This window comes from Dryobates pubescens, chromosome 31 (genome assembly GCF_014839835.1).
Source record: "Dryobates pubescens isolate bDryPub1 chromosome 31, bDryPub1.pri, whole genome shotgun sequence".
Taxonomy (NCBI): Eukaryota; Metazoa; Chordata; class Aves; order Piciformes; family Picidae; genus Dryobates; species Dryobates pubescens.
The window spans coordinates 9231686-9249646 of NC_071642.1; the positions used below are offsets into that span (position 1 = coordinate 9231686).

Consider the following 17961-nt stretch of genomic DNA (forward strand, 5'->3'; position numbering starts at 1 on the left):
CCCCAGCCCATCCCAGCCCATCCCAGTCCATCCCAGCCCATCCCAAGCTCCAAGCACCCTCCTGGAAGCAGGAAACATCTCCAAGGGGGTGGCTGCAAGGGCAGAGCTGGCACCATCCCCGCCTGTGGGGTGGGTGAGGGCGAGTTCCCTGTGCCCATCCCATCTCCTGGCATTTCCTCTTCCCTGCTTCTTGACTCGGGGACAAATTGTTTTCTACCTCGGAGAGATGAACAGAACAAAGCCAGGAAGAAGCTTTCTCTCCACTCCCTTTAGCACAAAACAAAGCAAGAAAGAAACCAACCCGGAGGATGCCTCAGCCGCGGCCCCGGGAGCCATGCCCGGGCCCCTGCCCAGCTCTGCCACCCCCCCCCCAACTTCAGCAATAACCCAGCTGGGCAAAGCCCCCCAGGGAGCACTTTGGGCATCCTTCTGGGCACCCACATGAAGGATTTCAGCCTCGGGGAGGCAAAACTCAACCGCCCCCAGGAGGGGCAGAGCCCTTCCCGGCGCGGCAGAGAGCTGCCGGCGGCGGTCGCCTGGGCGCGGAGCTGAGGGACTGCAGCCAGCCCTCGGCACGGCCTGGAGAGCCTCAGGGAGCTTGGATCCAGCCAGAGCTGCTCCTGGAGGCCTTTCTGCTCCCCTCCAGCCCAGCCCAGGGCTCTGCACCCCGGGCAGGCTCCAGCAGCAAGGGCCCAGCACCAGGCAAGGCCTCAGCAGGGCTCCAGCACCTAGCACCCGGCAAGGCCTCGGCACCCAGCAGGGCTCCAGCACCCGGCAGGATCCCAGGACCCAGCAAGGTCCTGGCACCTGGCAAGGCCTCAGCACCCAGCAGGATCTCAGCACCCAGCAAGGTCCTGGCACCTGGCAAGGCCTCAGCACCCGGCAAGGTCCCAGCACCCAGCAGGATCCCAGCACCCAGCAAGGTCCTGGCACCTGGCAAGGCCTCAGCACCCAGCAGGGCTCCAGCACCCGGCAGGATCCCAGGACCCAGCAGGATCTCAGCACCCAGCAAGGTCCCAGGACCCAGCAGGATCTCAGCACCCAGCAAGGTCCCAGCACCCAGCAAGGTCCCAGCACCCAGCAGGATCCCAGCACCCAGCAAGGTCCCAGCACCCAGCAGGATCCCAGCACCCAGCAGGATCCCAGCACCCAGCAAGGTCCCAGGACCCAGCAGGATCTCAGCACCCAGCAAGGTCCCAGGACCCAGCAGGATCCCAGCACCCAGCAGGATCCCAGCACCCAGCAGGATCCCAGCACCCAGCAAGGTCCCAGGACCCAGCAGGATCTCAGCACCCAGCAAGGTCCCAGGACCCAGCAGGATCTCAGCACCCAGCAGGATCTCAGCACCCAGCAAGGTCCCAGGACCCAGCAGGCTCTCAGCACCCAGCAAGGTCCCAGGACCCAGCAGGCTCTCAGCACCCAGCAAGGTCCCAGGACCCAGCAGGATCTCAGCACCCAGCAGGGTCCCAGCATCTGCCCAGAGCCTCTTTGCTCCCCAAGGGCTTTCTGCATCATTGGTGACCACCCCCAGGAGTCCCCCAGGCCAAAAACCTTTCCAGAAGCCTTTGCTGCTGCCAGTGGTGACCAACACCAACCTCCTTTTCTGGTTCATTTCCTGGGGGTGTTTGACATCCTGCAGCTACTCTTTTGGGGTCATTTGAAGCCTTTGAGAGGCCTTGAGCCAGGGCCAGCAGCTTGCTGAGATCTCCAAAGTGCTGGGGGTCAGAGGAGAGGAAAAACTCAAAGCCAGGAGGCACTTTTTTGGTGTTTGAAAGCAGCCAGAAAGCTTTCTGCTGTCCACCAGGCTCAACCCTGAGCCACCCTCAGGTGCCTTCAGCCCTGGCAGCCAGCAGCCAGCCCCTCTAAAGCCCCAGGAAAGGGAGGAAGGGAAAAACCCAACCCCCAAAAGATGAAAAGCACAGAGAGGGGTGTTGGGAAACAAAAGTGAACCATCAGCACCCTGGGGCTGGTGCCTCTGGGAGGTGCTGGCCAAGAGACCTCCTGCCAGGAGGGCAGCTGGAGAATCCCTCTGGAGCCGTGGAGCTGCAGCAGGGAAGGGTCAGAGGTGTTGGGAAGGGTTGAAGGTGAAGGTGTTGGGAAGGGTCAGAGGTGTTGGGAAGGGTTGAAGGTGAAGGTGTTGGGAAGGCAGCCCCTGGGTGAGAGAAGGAGGCAGAAGCTGAGTGCTTTGTGGCTGCCATTTAAGCTGGGGCCAAGGCCTGAGGTGTTGATTCAGCCTAAATTATTAATGATTCATTATTATTGCTCTTCTTCTTCTTCTTTTCAGTGTTGTGCCTTTTTGAGTTGACTTCTGTTGTGAAATGGGGGGGGGGGGGAAGGGGTTTGGGATGATTTTTGAGGGTGTTTTTTCTCTCTCCCCCCCCCCCCCCCCCATCTCCCAACCCAACACCTCTTGGACCTTTGCACTGTTGGGCTCTGCTCCCCAGAGGGGATGAAGAGGAAGGGGTTGGCGGGGGGGAAGGCTCCCAAGCTGCTGCACTAACCTGGATCAAGGCTGGGAGCTCCCCTGGGATGGATCCCCCAGCAGCCAAGGACCCCTCTGGCACGGTGGCAAGGTGGGAGGCTCCCTCCATGGGCACAGGGTGGGCTCTGTGCCAGCCTTGCCCTGGGATTCACTGTTCCACCAGCATCCTACCAAATAAGCTGCAGGGAAGGACTTCTTTTGGCCCTGTGGGTTTGGCTTTGGTTGGTTTTGTTTTCCTAGCTAGTGATGATTGAACACCCCCTCCCCTCCCCCCCGGGGCAGGGGGAAGCCACCTTGGTGCCAGGGGCTGGGGGTGGCACAGAAGAGAGTGAGTGGAAACCTCTTAAGTTTTGGGTGGCTTTGGTTCCCCTTTTCTGTTGGTGTTCTCCATCCCTCTCTGTGGCAATGCAGCCAAAAGCCTCAGGGTTTGGGGTCCGCCCTCTCCAGCCCAAACCCACCCAAGGCTGGGAGCTGAGGTGGGGAGGAAGGGTTTAGGCCACCCTTAAGCCTTGGTTCAGTCCTCCCCACCCCAAACCCACCCAAGGCTGGGAGCTGGAGTGGGGAGGAAGGGTTTAGGCCACCCTTAAGCCTTGGTTCAGTCCTCCCCACCCCAAACCCACCCAAGGCTGGGAGCTGGAGTGGGGAGGAAGGGTTTAGGCCACCCTTAAGCCTTGGTTCAGTCCTCCCCACCCCAAACCCACCCAAGGCTGGGAGCTGGAGTGGGGAGAAAGGGTTTAGGCCACCCTTAAGCCTTGGTTCAGTCCTCCCCACCCCAAACCCACCCAAGGCTGGGAGCTAAGGTGGGGAGGAAGGGTTTAGGCCACCCTTAAGCCTTGGTTCAGTCCTCCCCACCCCAAACCCACCCAAGGCTGGGAGCTGGAGTGGGGAGAAAGGGTTTAGGCCACCCTTAAGCCTTGGTTCAGTCCTCCCCACCCCAAACCCACCCAAGGCTGGGAGCTAAGGTGGGGAGGAAGGGTTTAGGCCACCCTTAAGCCTTGGTTCAGTCCTCCCCACCCCAAACCCACCCAAGGCTGGGAGCTAAGGTGGGGAGGAAGGGTTTAGGCCACCCTTAAGCCTTGGTTCAGTTCTCCTCACTCCAAAGCCACCCAAGGCTGGGAGCTGGAGTGGGGAGGAAGGGTTTAGGCCACCCTTAAGCCTTGGTTCAGTTCTCCCCACCCCAAACCCACCCAAGGCTGGGAGCTAAGGTGGGGAGGAAGGGTTTAGGCCACCCTTAAGCCTTGGTTCAGTCCTCCCCACCCCAAACCCACCCAAGGCTGAGAGCTAAGGTGGGGAGGAAGGGTTTAGGCCACCCTTAAGCCTTGGTTTGAGTTCTCCTCACTCCAAAGCCACCCAAGGCTGGGAGCTGGAGTGGGGAGGAAGGGTTTAGGCCACCCTTAAGCCTTGGTTCAGTTCTCCCCACCCCAAACCCACCCAAGGCTGGGAGCTAAGGTGGGGAGGAAGGGTTTAGGCCACCCTTAAGCCTTGGTTCAGTCCTCCCCACCCCAAACCCACCCAAGGCTGAGAGCTAAGGTGGGGAGGAAGGGTTTAGGCCACCCTTAAGCCTTGGTTTGAGTTCTCCTCACTCCAAACCCACCCAAGGCTGGGAGCTGAGGTGGGGAGGAAGGGTTTAGGCCACCCTTTCATTTGTGCTTTTTGCCATCTTTTGTTGGTTTGTTTCCTCCTCTTGGTTCTGCTTCCCGAGGAGGGGAACCCAGCCCCCTCCCCCCGCTGTCACCTTCGGCGTGGGGGCAGTGGAGATGCTGGGAAGCAGCAGGTGGGGGAGAAGCTTCCACCTGCAGCTGTTGGGTTCCAGCTGTAGATAAACCTCCTCCCCTCCCCCCCTCGCCCCAGCCCTGCCTTCAGGACCAGCCTGATGGTGCTTTTTGTTTCGTCGTCGTTGTGAGTGAGGACAGGGTGGGGGTTGGGCAGACCTCCCCCCCGCCCCCCGCCCGCTTGGGCTGCCCCTGGGCCATGTTTGATGGACTCTTTGTTATGGTTCCACTTGTTAAGGAGAGAATAAATTATTTCATTACAAAGCTGCCCAGAGTCTGCTGCTCCCTGCCCTGGGCACACAGCACGGGGGAGGGCACCAGGAGGGGCACCCAGCACCCCCACCCCCCCCCGGGAGAGCCCAACCCAGAGGGGAAGGCAATGTGGCCTCCAGGCCAGGCTTGCCTGAGCCCTGAGCTGCAGAGAGGCACAGAAGGGTTTGGGTTGGGAAAGAGCTTTCAGAGCACCCAGCCCTGAGCCCTGCACTGCCCCAGCACCACCCCCCCATGGCCTCAGCACCACAGCTCCAGGGCTGGGGACTGCACCACTGCCCTGGGCAGCCTGGGCCAGGCCTGGGCAAACCTTCCCAGGAGGAAATTGTTCCTCATGGCCAACCTGAGCCTCCCCTGGGGCAGCCTGAGGCCATTTCCTCTCCTCCCATCACTTGTTCCTAGGGAGCAGAGCCCAACCCCCACCTGGCTCCAGCCTCCTCTCAGGAGCTGCAGAGAGCAATGAGCTCTCCCTCAGCCTCCTCTGCTCCAGCCTCAACCCCCCCCAGCTGCCTCAGCTGCTCCTCCCCAGCCCTGCTCTCCAGACCCTTCCCCAGCTCTGCTGCCCTTCTCTGGCCCTGCTCCAGCCCTCCAAGTCCTTCTGGCAGTCAGAGCCCAACCCTGAGCCCAGGATTCCAGCTGTGGCCTCCCCAGTGCCCAGCCCAGGGGCACAGTCCCTGCCCTGCTCCTGCTGCCCACACCACTGCTGCTCCAGGCCAGGCTGCTGCTGCCCTCCTTGCCCAGCTGGGCACTCCCTGGCTCCTCTCCAGCTGCTGGCACCCAGCACCCCCAGGGCCTTTCCTGCTGGGCACTTTGCAGCCACTCTGCCCCCAGCCTGGAGCCTTCCTGGGGTTGCTGTGACCCAGGGTCAGGATCCAGCCCTTGGCCTTGCTGAGCCTCATCCCCTTGGCCTCAGCCATGGCTCCAGCCTGGCCAGGACCCTCCCCAGATCCCTTCCTGCCCTCTGGATCCAAGCCCTGCCCAATCCTCTGTCACTCTTGTCCCCACTCTTGTCCCCAGCTGTGGTCCCCTCTGCGGAGCTCTCTACCCCTGAGGCTCCCTGGGCAGCTCCTGCCAGGCTCTGGCTGCTGCTGCCCCTGGCCTGGGTTCCATCCTGTCCCCAGCAGCAGGCCCTGGTGCTGTGCCAGGGCTCAGCAGGGTCACATCCAACCCCCCAGGGTGCTCCCAGCTCTGGCCACAGCTCCAGTGCCAGGCTGCAAGCCGTGGGCAGCCAGGGGCAGTGCCCAGCTGGTGCCCACAGCCTCCTCCTGCACCTTCATCCTCAGGCTGCTGCCCACTGCCAGCCCCCAGGGGGGAACTGGGAGCCCCCAGGGGGTAACTGGGAGCTGCTGGGAGCTGCCCCTGCCGTGGGTGCTGCCTGCAGTGGGCACTGGGCTGGAGCTGGGCCCCGAGCTGTGGGGACCCCCACCCAGGGAGGGCCCCCAGGAGCCCCTTTGGGGGGGGGGCTGGACCCACAGGACTGTGGGTGGGTGCTGGGCCCTGGGGGTGACCCCCCCCAAGCCCTGGCTCTTGGTGCCACCCCCCTTAGTGTCACCCCCTTAGTATCATCCCCTTAGTGTCAACCCCTTGGTGCCACCCCCCTTAGTGCCACCCCCTTAGTGTCAACCCCTTGGTGCCACCCCCCCTTAGTGCCACCCCCTTAGTGTCAACCCCTTGGTGCCACCCCCTTGGTGCCACCCCCCTTGCTGTGGCCCCCTGGCACTGTCCCCAGCTGTCCCTGCAGGCCCTGGGGGCTGGCAGAGGCCCTGCCATGGGACACCAGGGGACAGCAGGGGGCAGGGCACCCCCTTGGCACCCCCTGCCTGAAGGGCAATGGCCAGGCACAAGGCCACAGTGCCCAGGCAGGACTGAGCCAGGCTGTGCCCTCCTGCTGCTGCCAGGCTGGGTGCTGGGCACCTTCTGGGCTCTGAACCATCCTGAGCTCTGGGGCAGGGACATGGGCACAGGGCACAAGGGGCACAGCCCCCCCAGACAGGAAGCTGTGGGGTGTGAGGGCACAGGAGCCCCATGGGCACATGCAGAGCTGGCATCAGCTGGGGGACACTGGCACTGGAGGGGGCACAAGCACATGGGCACAGAGGGACTGGTTGGGCACATGGGCACCACCGTGATGGGACACACAGGGACAGGGGCACAAGGGCACCACGGGCACAAGCAGGGCTGAGGACACCTGTGCCACATGGGCACCCTGTGGGGCACGAGCAGCCGTGCCAGCCGGGCAGGGGGGGCGCAGGGTGGGGCCGAGGGCGGCGCCGGGGGGCAGGGCCGCACGGGGCACGAGGCAGAGCTGGCAGCGGCCGGTGGCACGGGGGGGCACCAGGCAGGGCGAGGGCAGCAGGGACCTCCCCGAGGTGCCCCCTGCCCCTTTATTGCCCGGCGAGGGGGCGCCCGGGGGGCACTACAGGTACTTGTAGACCACCCTGCCGGGCACCGTCTGCACCTCCACCCGCACCGGGCACTTGTAGAAGTGGCTGAGCAGAGTCTCGCTGTAGCCCAGCAGGAAGTAGAGCTTGGCAGGTGCCAGGGCCCGTGCCAGCACCAGGCACAGCACCAGCAGGTTGCCACGGCGCTTCAGCACCACCTCGTCGGCCAGGATGCCAGGGAAGGTGCCATAGAGGAAGCGCCGCAGGAAGCTGTCCTCCAGCGCCCGCTCCGCCGCGCCCCCCCTCGCCCTCCAGGTTCCCTGCGGGCACCGGGCGGGCACGGGCTGGCACCGGTGCCCACAGCGCCCCTGCTGCCAGCCCCTGCCCACTGCCAGCCCCTGCCCACAGCGCCCCCGCTGCCAGCCCCTGCCCGCTGCCAGCCCCTGCCCACAGCACCCCCGCTGCCAAGCCCCTGCCCACAGCACCCCCGCTGCCAGCCCCTGCCCACAGCGCCCCCGCTGCCAGCCCCTGCCCACAGCACCCCCGCTGCCAGCCCCTGCCCACAGCGCCCCCGCTGCCAGCCCCTGCCCACAGCACCCCCGCTGCCAGCCCCTGCCCACAGCGCCCCCGCTGCCAGCCCCTGCCCACAGCGCCCCCGCTGCCAGCCCCTGCCCACAGCGCCCCCGCTGCCAGCCCCTGCCCACAGCACCCCTGCTGCCAGCCCCTGCCCGCTGCCAGCCCCTGCCCACAGCACCCCTGCTGCCAGCCCCTGCCCACAGCGCCCCCGCTGCCAGCCCCTGCCCACAGCGCCCCTGCTGCCAGCCCCTGCCCACAGCACCCCTGCTGCCAGCCCCTGCCCGCTGCCAGCCCCTGCCCACAGCGCCCCCGCTGCCAGCCCCTGCCCACAGCGCCCCTGCTGCCAGCCCCTGCCCGCTGCCAGCCCCTGCCCGCTGCCAGCCCCTGCCCACAGCGCCCCCGCTGCCAGCCCCTGCCCACAGCGCCCCTGCTGCCAGCCCCAGCCCACAGCGCCCCCGCTGCCAGCCCCTGCCCACAGCGCCCCTGCTGCCAGCCCCAGCCCACAGCGCCCCCGCTGCCAGCCCCTGCCCACAGCGCCCCCGCTGCCAGCCCCTGCCCACAGCGCCCCCGCTGCCAGCCCCAGCCCACAGCGCCCCCGCTGCCAGCCCCTGCCCACAGCGCCCCCGCTGCCAGCCCCTGCCCACTGCCAGCCCCTGCCCACCCCATGGCCCTGCCCACAGCGCCCCTGCTGCCAGCCCCTGCCCACAGCGCCCCTGCTGCCAGCCCCTGCCCACAGCGCCCCCGCTGCCAGCCCCTGCCCACTGCCAGCCCCTGCCCACCCCATGGCCCTGCCCACAGCGCCCCTGCTGCCAGCCCCTGCCCACAGCGCCCCTGCTGCCAGCCCCTGCCCGCTGCCAGCCCCTGCCCACAGCACCCCTGCTGCCAGCCCCTGCCCGCTGCCAGCCCCTGCCCACAGCGCCCCTGCTGCCAGCCCCTGCCCACAGCACCCCTGCTGCCAGCCCCTGCCCGCTGCCAGCCCCTGCCCGCTGCCAGCCCCTGCCCACAGCACCCCTGCTGCCAGCCCCTGCCCGCTGCCAGCCCCTGCCCACAGCGCCCCTGCTGCCAGCCCCTGCCCGCTGCCAGCCCCTGCCCACAGCACCCCTGCTGCCAGCCCCTGCCCACAGCACCCCCGCTGCCAGCCCCTGCCCGCTGCCAGCCCCCGCCCACCCCACCCCCGCTGCCAGCCCCTGCCCACCCCATGACCCTGCCCACCCCTCCCCCACTGCCAGCCCCTGCCCGCTGCCAGCCTCTGCCCACCCCATGGCCCTGCCCACCCCCCCCAGCCTCACCACAGCCACATGTCCCACCCCCTCCATGCCCATGTACCAACCACTGTGCCATGTGCCCCACAGCCATTCCCCACAGTGCCCCACAGATCCCTGTACCCTCTGTGCCCATGTGCCAACCACTGTGCCACCCCCACTGTGCCCCATGGCCCATCCCCGATGTGCCCTCCCACCCCAGGTGACCTCATCCCTGTGTGCCCACCGCAGTGCCACCCATGTGCCCCCCACAGTGCCACCCCTGTGCCCCCCACAGTGCCACCCATGTGCCTGCCCGGCCCTGATGCCCCACGCCGCCGGCCCCAGTGCCCGGTCCCAGGGGGTGTGTGGGGTGCCAGGGGTGCCCACCGGTGTGCAGGGAGAGCCAACCCTTGCGGTGGGCAATGTGGTGTGGGCCAAGAGCCCTCTCGTAGCTCACAGCCTTGTCCCCCTTGCCCACGCGTGCCCGCGCCGCCCGCACCTGTGTCACAGGGGGCACAGGGGTCAGAGGGGGCACAGGGGCAGCAGAGAGGGCACAGGGGTGTCAGAGGGGGCACAGGGGCAGCAGAGAGGGCACAGGGGTGGCAGAGGGGTGTCAGAGGGGGCACAGGGGCAGCAGAGAGGGCACAAGGGCAGAGAGGGGGCACAGGGGCAGTGGAGAGGGCACAGAGGCAGCCAAGAGGGCACAAGGGCAGAGAGGGGGCACGGGGCAGTGGAGGGCACAGGGGGGCACAGGGGCAGAGAGGGGGCACAGGGGCAGAGAGGGGGCACAGGGGCAGTATGGGGGCCACAGGGGCAGTGGAGGGGGCACAGGGGCACTATGGGGGGCACAGGGGCACTATGGGGGCCACAGGGGAGTGGAGGGGACAGGGGGGCACATAGGGGGCAGAGGGACATCAGAGGGGCCAGAGAGCCCAGGGGGCCAGAGGGCAAGGGGCACCCCCAGGACTTACCTTGAAGCAGGCAGGGGTGGTATGGAGGGCACAGGTGCCATGAGGCATGGGGAGGGCACGGGGCACAGCCTGGGGAGGGGACAGGGTGAGGGACACCACAGTGGCAGTGCCCTCAGGGTACCCCAGGCTGTGCCCCCCAGGCCGTGCCCAGCACTGCTGAAGGCCTCCCCCCGTGTGCCCCCCACCGGCTGCTGCCCCCTGCCCCCTCCCCAGCCTCTGACCCCACCCCTGGGCTCTCCCTGTGCCCAGCTCCACCCCAGGTGCCCCCCGGCCCCTGCAGTGCCCCCCAGGCTGTGCCCCTCACACCCGCTGTGCCCAGATGCTGCCTCTGCCCAGCGTGTCCCTGCTGCCCCCAGAGCCTCCCATGCCCCCGGCCCCCAGCCCCCAACCGCTGCCGCCCTCTCCAGTGCCCCCTTCCCATGCCCCCTTCCCATGCCCCCCTCCCATAACCCCCTCCCATGTCCCCTTCCCATGCCCCCCTCCCAGTGCCCCCCTCCCAGTGCCCCCCTCCCATGCCCCCCTCCCATAACCCCCTCCCAGTGCCCCCCTCCCAGTGCCCCCCTCCCACGCCCCCCTCCCACGCCCCCCTCCCAGTGCCCCCCTCCCAGTGCCCCCCTCCCATACCCCCTTCCCAGTGCCCCTCACCCATGCCCCCCTCCCACGCCCCCCTCCCACGCCCCCCGGTTCCTGCTGTGTCCCCTCCCGCTGTCCCCTCACACCCCCAGTCCCTGCCCACTGCCCCCGGCCCCACACCCCCAGTCCTCATTGCCACCCTCCCGCCGGCCCCACACCGCTGCCCCCCTGACCCCTGACCCCTGACCCCTGTACCCCCTGCCCCCTCTCCCCCTACCCTCTCTCCCCACGGTCTCCCCCCGGCCCCCCCCGCCCGGCCCCGTCCCTCACGCGCAGCGCGCGGGCAGCCATGGGCGCCGCCATCTTGGCTGGGGGCAGGCGGCGCCGGCGCCCCCTGGCGGCTGGAGGCCGCGGCGGAGGAGTGGGAGCACGGCCGGCAGACCCGGGGGGGACACTGGGGGCGGAACGCAGCGGGTGCGGGGGGTAACGGAGGATCCTGCGGGGTACTGGGGGCGGCTGGGGGTGCCAGGGGAAAATGGGGTCAGTAATGGGGGCACAGGGAGCACTGGGGGATACTGGGGGAGATCGGTGCGTGAGGGGCGCAGGGCACGGAGGGTACTGGGGAGATGGAGCACAGGGGATGCTGCGGGGAACTGGGGGATACTGGGGGGCACCAGGAGACACTGAGGGGGTAGTGGAGGCAGTGAAGAGTACTGGGGGAGATTGGCGGGAAAGGGGGGCACTGAGGGGCAGCAGGGAAACTGGGGGTACCGCGGGGGTGGGCAGTACTGGGGGACACTGGGAGCAATGGGGGTGCTCGAGGTGATAAAAGCATCTATGCTGCTACAGGGGGGCAGGGGAGGGTACTGGGAGCAACTGGGGATACTGCGGGGGTGCTGGGGGTGATGCCACCCCTAGATGTGATGCCCCTTGTCTGATACCCCCGGTGCAAGGGGATGCCCACCCTGTGATGCCCCTCGTGTGATACCCCCGGTGCAAGGGGATGCCCACCCTGTGATGCCCCTCGTGTGATACCCCCGGTGCAAGGGGATGCCCACCCTGTGATGCCCCTCGTGTGATACCCCCGGTGCAAGGGGATGCCCACCCTGTGATGCCCCTCGTGTGATACCCCCGGTGCAAGGGGATGCCCACCCTGTGATGCCCCTCGTGTGATACCCCCGGTGCAAGGGGATGCCCACCCCATGCAGACCTCCTCTGTGCAGTGGTGTCCTTCACTCAGGGCTCTTGGGCGAGGTGCTGCCACCCTCCTGTGCCGTCCCTTGTGCCAGGCGATGCCCCCCCCCGGGCAACGTGCCCGTGCAAGGCTCTGGGTGTGCAGCGGAGCCCCGTGCAGGACCCTTGTGCCAGGGGGTGCCCCCCTTGTGCCAGAGGGTGCCCTCATCGGGGAAACTCTCCCCCATGCAATGCCCCTCAGGCAAGCCCCCTGTGCCAGGCGATGCCCTCCTGAGTGGTGCCCCTTGTGCAGGGTGATGCCCACCCCATGCAATGCCCCCGAGCAGGGCAATGCCCCCCATGTGCTGCCCTCGAGCAAGGTGATGCAGTGCCCACCCCCTCCCCCCACGCTGCGCGCCCCGTAGCAGGCAGGGCTGTGCTGCACCCTGGCACCCACGCAGGTGGCCTGAGGGTGCCCGCAGCCCCCCCCCCGCCCGGTGCCCCCCGCAGGAGCCTGGCACACCCTCGCTGAGGGCTCTCAGGATGGGCACGGCCGCCGCGCCCCACGGCGCTGCCGGGAACGGGAGGGGAGGGGGGGAGGCGGAGGGGGGAGCACCCATGGGTGCTCCAGAGCGGGGAGGGGGGACGTGGGAAGGGGGGGGGGGGGGGGGGTTGGGGACAGGCGACGTGGGGGACAGGGCCGGGGGGGGCTGTTGAGGGACGTGGGGACATGAGAGAGGGGTGACAGGAGGATGGGGGGGAGGGACATGGAGGGGACATGGGGGGATGGGAGGGCTTGGGGGCGACACGGGGGGGACATGTGGAGGGGGGGACATGGGGGGGACATGGGGGTACCCGGGGCGACATGGGGACAAAAGGATGTGAGGGGACATGGGGGGGAGGGAGGGCTTGGGGGGGGACAAGTGGGGATGGGGACATGGGGGGACATGGGGGGGACACGGGGCTGTGGGGACATGGGGGACACGGCGGGGGGGGATCTGGAGACAAGGGGGGACATGAGGACGTGGGGGGCTATGGCTGGGGGGGGAGGGCCATGGGGACAAGGGCAGGGGGAGAGAGGGGGGTTGGGCCATGGGGGGGGCACAATCACGTATCGGGGGGGGGGACATGGGCATAAGCAGGATGGGGACTTGGTGCCCGGTGTGCCCCCTGCCACCTCTCCCCCCCGTGCTCCACAGGCACCAATGGCCCCCGCGGGCTGTCCCCCGCTGCGGAGGGCCACCCCAGACCCCCCCCCCCCCCCAGCTCACCGCAGCCTTTGGCACCGCGGGGGTGGCACCGTGCCCGTGCCCACCGCCCTGGCGCAGGATGGGAACACCAAGGGCGACATGGCCGCGGGGGGCATGGGGACCTCGGGGGGGACCCTGATGCGGGACAGGAGGGGGGGACAGGGCGCAGCCTCCCCCCCGGTGCCCCTGTGGCTGGCACACACTTGTCCCCACCGCGCTGGCACCGTCCCAGCGGCCACCTCCCCGCCGGGGCTATAAGAGCCCGCGGGGTCCAGCCCTGCCAGCGCCACCATGGCACTGCCACCCTCGCCTGCCCTGGCACTGCTGCTTGTCCTGCTCTGTGCCACCCCAGGTAGGGCTCCGCACCTGCGGGCTGGGGGTGACCCCCCCCCAGGCCTGGGTATCCCCTCCCTGGAGCTGGGTGCCCCCCAGACCTGGGTGCCCCTCTCTAACCCCCTGTGCCTCCTCCCTGGAGCTGGGTGCCCCCCAGACCTGGCTGCCACCCTAAAGCTGGGTACCCCCCCTAGATGTGACCCCCTCTCAACTGGGTGCCTCTCAAATCTGGGTGCCCCCCCTCCAATCCGGATGCCCTCTCAGAGCTGGGTGCCCCCTCCGCATGGGCACTGGGGTGAAGTGGGGCAGAGGAAGCCCTCCCCGGGGTCGGGGGGTTGGGGGGGCGGTGCCATGTCGGGGTCCCCTCTTGAGGATGGGATGGGGACACTCCCGGGGGGGGTCCTGGCTGCCTGGGGCCTCTCCAGGGTGCGGCACTGGGGGAAGGGCTTTGGGGGGAAGAAGGGGCGAGGGGAGAGGGGGTGCTGGGCACCCAGGTGCCCCACGGGGCCAGGGGCGGCCGCTGGGTGCTGATGGCAGCTGCAGGGCTGGGGGCGCCAGGGGGAGGCTGCGGAGTGCCCCCCTCGGGCTGGTGCCAGAGCTGGGACACGGCGCTGCGCTGCGGGGCCCTGGGGCACTGTGCCCGGCAAGCCTGGGCACCCCCGGGCACGGTGAGACCCCCTGCCCCAGAGACCCCAGACCCCCCTCTGCCCCAGAGACCCCAGACTCCCCTGCCCCACAACCCCCTGCCCCAGAGACCCCAGACCCCCTGCCCCAGAGCTCCCCTGCCCCAGAACCCTCTGCCCCAGAGACCCCAGACCTCCCTGCCCCAGAGACCCCAGACCCCCTGCCCCAGAGACCCCAGACCCCCCTCTGCCCCAGAACCTCCCTGCCCCAGAGACCCCAGACCCCCCTGCCCCAAAGCTCCCCTGCCCCAGAACCCTCTGCCCCAGAGACCCCAGACCCCCCTGCCCCAGACCCAGACCCCCTGCCCCAGAGCTCTCCTGCCCCAGAGCCCCCACACCCCATGCTCCCGACCTTCCCTGCCCCAGAGACGTCAGATCTAGACCCCCTGCCCCAGACCCCCCTGCCCCAGACCCCCCTGCCCCAGAGATCCCAGATCCCCCTGGCCCAGAGTTCCCCTGCCCCAGAGCCCCCAGACCCTCCCTGCCCCAGAGACACCAGATGCAGACCCCCTGCGCCAGACCCCTGCCCCAGAGCCCCTGCATGTCCCCTCCCTTTGCCCCCTTCACCCATGTCCCCTCCCTGTGCCCTGCCCCTGGTCCTCACCTCCCTGTGCCCTCCCCGGTACCACCTGTGCCAGGACGTCTGCGCCGACTGCCAGCAGGTTGTGACTCTGCTGCTCCACATGGTCAACGAATCTGCCACCAAGGTGCCCGCGGGGAGGGGGTGGGCACGGGCTGGACCCCTCCTGGCTGCCCGCCTGGGTGCCAGCTCAGGTGCCATGCTGGCTGTGGGCACAGGTGGCTGTGGAAGACTTCCTGCGCCGGGAGTGTTCGGCACTGCCGGTGCCCACCATGGTGGCACCCTGCCAGGGGCTGGTGCATGAATACTTCAGCCTCATCCTCACCCACCTGGAGGAGCACCTCGTGAGTGGGCACCGCCTGGGCACTGTGCTGGGGGCATGCAGGGACCCCTTGGGGCACAGGAGGGGCTGTGCCAGCCGGGGGCACGTCGGGATGGTGGGGGGCAGGGGCCAGGAACACCTTGGAGGCGTTGGGGACATGATGCCAACCACTGGGGGTACTGGGGGGGGACATGCTCGGGGGCACCATGCCCCCTGGGGACACTGTGCCAGCTGGGGACACCTCAGGGTGTTGAGGGAACTGGGGGCACTGCCCATCCAGAGGCACCTTGGGGTGCTCGGGGGGTGGGGGGCATTGTGCCAGCTGGGTGCTGGGAGCATCAGGGACACTTCAGGAGAGCTTGGGCACACTGTGCCAGCTGGGTCACCTCAGAGCACGTGGGGACACTGTGCCACCTCGGTGGCTTTTGGCCCCCCAGAAGCCCTCAGCTGTCTGTGCCCACCTGGAGCTGTGCCCAGCCGACCCCAGGGGGGCCTCGCTCCTGCCCCCCCTCAAGGCACTCAGTGCCCACCTGCAGGTACAGGGCTGGGGATGCCCATGGGCATTGACTGGGGGCTGCTGGGCATCGGCATGGGCACCTCTGTGGGCACGGGTGTCTTTGTGGGTCTCTCCATGGGCATCTCCAGAGGCATCTGCATGGCTATGGGTACTTCTGTGGGCATCTCTGGGGGCTCATCATGGGGGGGTGTTGGGCATCTAGATGGGCATGCCCTTAGGCATCTCCATGGGCACCTCTGTGGGCAACTCCCTGGGTCTCTGGGGGCATGGGAATGGGCAACTCCCTGGGTGTCTGTGGGCATCCACTTGGGCACAGGTGCATGTGGGCAACTCCTTGGGTGTCTGTGGGCATCCACTTGGGTACAGGTGCATGTGGGCAACTCCCTGGGTGTCTGTGGGCATCCACTTGGGTACAGGTGCATGTGGGCAACTCCCTGGGTGTCTGTGGGCATCCACTTGGGCACAGGTGCATGTGGGCAACTCCCTGGGTGTCTGTGGGCATCCACTTGGGCACAGGTGCATGTGGGCAACTCCCTGGGTATCTGTGGGCATCCACTTGGGTACAGGTGCATGTGGGCAACTCCCTGGGTATCTGTGGGCATCCACTTGGGTACAGGTGCATGTGGGCAACTCCCTGGGTATCTGTGGGCATCCACTTGGGTACAGGTGCATGTGGGCAACTCCCTGGGTGTCTGTGGGCACCCACTTGGGCACAGGTGCATGTGGGCAACTCCCTGGGTGTCTGTGGGCATCCACTTGGGTACAGGTGCATGTGGGCAACTCCCTGGGTGTCTGTGGGCACCCACTTGGGCACAGGTGCATGTGGGCAACTCCCTGGGTGTCTGTGGGCATCCACTTGGGTACAGGTGCATGTGGGCAACTCCCTGGGTATCTGTGGGCATCCACTTGGGCACAGGTGCATGTGGGCAACTCCCTGGGTATCTGTGGGCATCCACTTGGGCACAGGTGCATGTGGGCAACTCCATGGGTGTCTGTGGGCATCCACTTGGGCACAGGTGCATGTGGGCAACTCCCTGGGTGTCTGTGGGCATCCACTTGGGCATGGGCAACTCCCTGGGTGTCTGTGAGCATCCACTTGGGCACAGGTGCATGTGGGCAACTCCTTGGGTGTCTGTGGGCATCCACTTGGGCACAGGTGCATGTGGGCAACTCCCTGGGTGTCTGTGGGCATCCACTTGGGCACAGGTGCATGTGGGCAACTCCCTGGGTGTCTGTGGGCATCCACTTGGGCATGGGCAACTCCCTGGGTGTCTGTGGGCATCCACTTGGGCACAGGTGCATGTGGGCAACTCCCTGGGTGTCTGTGGGCATCCACTTGGGCATGGGCAACTCCCTGGGTGTCTGTGGGCATCCACTTGGGCACAGGTGCATGTGGGCAACTCCTTGGGTGTCTGTGGGCATCCACTTGGGCACAGGTGCATGTGGGCAACTCCCTGGGTGTCTGTGGGCATCCACTTGGGCACAGGTGCATGTGGGCAACTCCCTGGGTGTCTGTGGGCATCCACTTGGGCACAGGTGCATGTGGGCAACTCCTTGGGTGTCTGCGGGCATCCACTTGGGCGGGGGCCTCTCCCTGGGTATCTTTAGACCCCTCCCCGCCCGCGGGCACCCTGGGTGGGCACCTCCGCGGGCACCGGGAGGGGCAGGGCCCCGGCGCCGCGGCTCGCAGGCTCCCCCCGCGGGCAGCCTCGGGAGCGGTGCCCACCCGCAGGCTGGCAGCTCCCTGCCCGTGCCGCTGCCGCTCTGCTGGCTCTGCCGAACCTTCCTGGCCCGCGCCCAGGCGGCGGTGCCCACGGAGGCGGTGGCGGCGGCGGCCGCGGGGCTGTGCCGGGTGCTGCCCACCGTGGCCGTGGGCGCCTGCCAGTGCCTGGCACAGCGCTACGCAGAGCTGGCCCTGGAGGTGCTGCTGGGCCGCCTGGCACCTCGCCTGCTCTGCCGCCTGCTCCTCTCCTGCGGCCCCGAGGAGGGCACTGCCCGGCTGCCAGCTCCCTCCCTGCCCCCCGGCCGGCTCCTCCCGGCCGCCGAGCCGCCGCTGCCAGCCGCCTGCGCTGGCACCCAGGTGAGAGGGGGGCACCGGGGATGGGACAGGGCAGCCAGGGTGGCACAGCCCCCAGGGAGGTGACAGGGCACCCAGGGTGGCACAGCCCCCAGGGAGGTGACAGGGCACCCAGGGTGGCACAGCCCCCAGGGGAGTCATTGTGGGGTGGCACAGCCCCCAGGGAGGTGGCAGGGCACCCAGGGTGGCACAGCCCCCAGGGGAGTCATTGTGGGGTGGCACAGCCCCCAGGGAGGTGACAGGGCACCCAGGGTGGCACAGCCCCCAGGGGACTCATTGTGGGGTGGCACAGTCCCCAGGGAGGTGGCAGGGCACCCAGGGTGGCACAGCCCCCAGGGGACACAACCTGGGTTGTCACAAGCATTGGGGAGACGCTGGGGACCCCATGGGTGGCACAACCCCAGGGGCCACGTCCCAGGGTGGCACAGTGCCAGGGGACACTCCCAGGTGCCACCAGGAGCCCACAGGGGAGGGGACACCCTCTAGAGTGTGGCAGCCTCAGGGGACTTGTGCCAGGGTGTGCCAGCCCCAGGGGCAGCTGCTGGGGGCCCCGAGGTTGTGCCAGCCCCAGGGTGCCACCTGGACCCCCCCCAGGGACACACCAAGGATGTCACAGCCTTTGGGTGGTGGGGGGGGGTTGGGAGCCACCCTATACCCTCCCTGTGCCCCCCCTGTGCCCCCTGCAGGCCCTGTACCCAGCCCTGGGCCCCTGTGCCCTGGGTCCCTCCTTCTGGTGCTCCTCCCCCGCTGCCGCCCG

At 68.2% G+C, this 17961-nt stretch overlaps 1 protein-coding gene across 1 annotated transcript; it reads right to left on the reverse strand.

Annotated features, from left to right (window-relative positions):
• Window positions 1-6910: 6910 nt before the first annotated feature.
• On the reverse strand, window positions 6911-10632 carry MRPS24 (mitochondrial ribosomal protein S24). The gene is made up of 5 exons (XM_054175074.1): window positions 10600-10632; window positions 9697-9765; window positions 9113-9224; window positions 8941-8950; window positions 6911-7214 (listed from the first exon to the last, which is right to left on the reverse strand). The coding sequence occupies exons 1-5, from the start codon at window positions 10630-10632 to the stop codon at window positions 6941-6943; spliced, it is 498 nt and encodes a 165-aa protein (XP_054031049.1). The 3' UTR covers window positions 6911-6940.
• Between the last annotated feature and the right edge of the window lie 7329 nt (window positions 10633-17961).